Source organism: Gymnodraco acuticeps, unplaced genomic scaffold, assembly GCF_902827175.1.
Source record: "Gymnodraco acuticeps unplaced genomic scaffold, fGymAcu1.1, whole genome shotgun sequence".
NCBI lineage: Eukaryota > Metazoa > Chordata > Actinopteri > Perciformes > Bathydraconidae > Gymnodraco > Gymnodraco acuticeps.
This window is the reverse complement of record NW_022992232.1, coordinates 1,323,896-1,326,020: the sequence shown is the minus strand read 5'-3', so window position 1 is coordinate 1,326,020 and position 2,125 is coordinate 1,323,896. Positions and strand designations below refer to the sequence as shown.

Sequence of the window (2,125 nt, the reverse complement as noted above, 5' to 3'; positions counted from 1 at the left end):
TGTGCTGAAGCAGAACCATTGAACAACTGATTTTGAAGTGGTCAGAGAAATATTTTTGATCCTTTTATTAAAGTAAAAGTAGGAACTAAATGCAGTGTAGCATTTTAATATATAAAGTAACATGCAATGGGATTTAAAATTCCTCAAAGTTGTACCTAAGAACTTTACAAATTAATGTTCCTGGTGACTTCAAAAAAAGTTCAGAATGTTCTGGGAGGCTTCAGACTCTGCGCTGGGACCTTTTGGTGCTCTGCAGCTCCAGCAGAAGGATTCTCCAGATGAGAGACTTCAACAATCATTCCCACTGTGAGACTGATTTAAGGATGTCTGGAAAACCGACAGGGGGCGTCTCCTCTCCCTGCATACCCCCGCCCCCCACCCACCACCACCCCCCTCAGTGCGGTGGAAGAAGGAGGTATTGGGGATCTCCTCCTAGACAACAAACCCACATTCAAAGAGGGGGCACGCGAGTTACGTCACGCTCCGTGAGGAGGATATAACGGAGGTGCACTTAGTGCTTTTCTGTAGAGGAGACAAGTGGAGCATCATGCCGCGCGCACGGATCATGAGGCGAGAATTCTGTCACACACTTTGTCATACAAAATAATTTTGGATGAACATTTCTGAAACGGATTTTCATCATGGGAAACTGTGTTTTTTAAGGGACACTCGAGACGCAATTTTGGATACGGCTCACGCGTAATTGCGCACAAGAAAGTGTCCCATTAGCTTCTCCCCGTGCGCGTTGATCCCACCACTGGAGGTTTCTGCCATGGATCAGACTCAGCAGTGTGTAGCCATGTATCTTCTGGTGCTGTCCCTCGGACTGCTGATGGACAGGGGGACTTGTCAGCACTACTTACTTCTGCGCCCCATCCCGAGTGACAGTCTGCCGCTAGTGGAATTAAAAGAGGACCCGGACCCGGTGTTCGATCCCAGGGAGCGGGACCTTAACGAGACCGAGCTGAAGAGCGTGCTGGGGGACTTTGACAGCCGCTATTTGTCCGTTTTGCCGCCCGTGGACGACAAATACACTGGGAACGATGAGCTCGATGACTATGATTTCCAAAAGCCCGGTGGAGTACTGCCGAAAGAAATCAGAGCGCTGGATTTCGATGTGCAGTTCGGAAAGAAGCACAAGCCCAGTAAGAAACTGAAGCGGCGGCTGCAGCAGTGGCTGTGGGCGTACTCCTTCTGCCCGGTCCTGTACACGTGGACCGACCTGGGGAACAGGTTCTGGCCGCGGTTCGTGCGGGTGGGCAGCTGCCTCAGCAAAAGGTCGTGTTCGGTTCCGGAGGGCATGGTGTGTAAACCCGCGAACTCGACCCACCTGACGATACTGAGATGGAGATGCGTGCAGAGGAAAGGGGGGCTGAAATGCGCCTGGATACCGGTGCAGTACCCGATCATCACAGACTGCAAATGCTCCTGTTCCAGTTAATACACAAAGACAATGACTCTGAATTATAAATTATAAGCTCATTATTTTTGTGATTCTTTTTTCACGTGCACTACCGAGTGTAGGAATGTATTTTCTGTATATGCGGTGCCATGCAGTTATATATAGCTCCCTGTACAAAGTCAGTATTATTTGTAACCAGAGCCTACTTTATTTGTGGAGAATAATGGTTATATATTTTGTATTTATGGAAATATGGTGCATAGAGCCACGTGCTGTTTTTCCATATTTGGATGAAGCAGATCGACCTCAGAGTTTAACGTGGATTATTGATACAGCCGGGTGTCGGTGACTTGTTTTATCCTGTAAATTAAGGAAATGTGCTATTTATTCTTTATATTCGTACAATAAAACGACACTGAAATGACTTTAACACTATTTTATTCTGTCTCTTCTTTCTGTCGATTCCAACCATCCTGAATGAGTGGACACCTTTAAGTCACCTGCCACATTGTGCACGATGTAAAGTTCTCACACTAACACCATTTTACGCATTACCTACTTTTACAATCATGCACTTATATTCTGACCCACGGTGTACTTTGTTTCAATGAATGTATGTGGCACCACCAGTAATAGAAACAAGGTTTCTTATATTGGATTTATAATGCAATATCAATGTTTGATTTCTTCACCACATGTGGTCACTAGTTCTCTCCTGGTTAA

The 2,125-nt window shown here is 46.1% G+C and overlaps 1 protein-coding gene across 1 annotated transcript; it reads left to right on the top strand.

Moving 5' to 3' along the window:
• The first annotated feature begins 458 nt into the window (after positions 1-458).
• Positions 459-1,837, top strand: nog1 (noggin 1). Its single transcript, XM_034206189.1, has one exon. The coding sequence runs from the start codon at positions 773-775 to the stop codon at positions 1,439-1,441; it is 669 nt and encodes a 222-aa protein (XP_034062080.1). The 5' UTR covers positions 459-772; the 3' UTR covers positions 1,442-1,837.
• Positions 1,838-2,125: the final 288 nt, after the last annotated feature.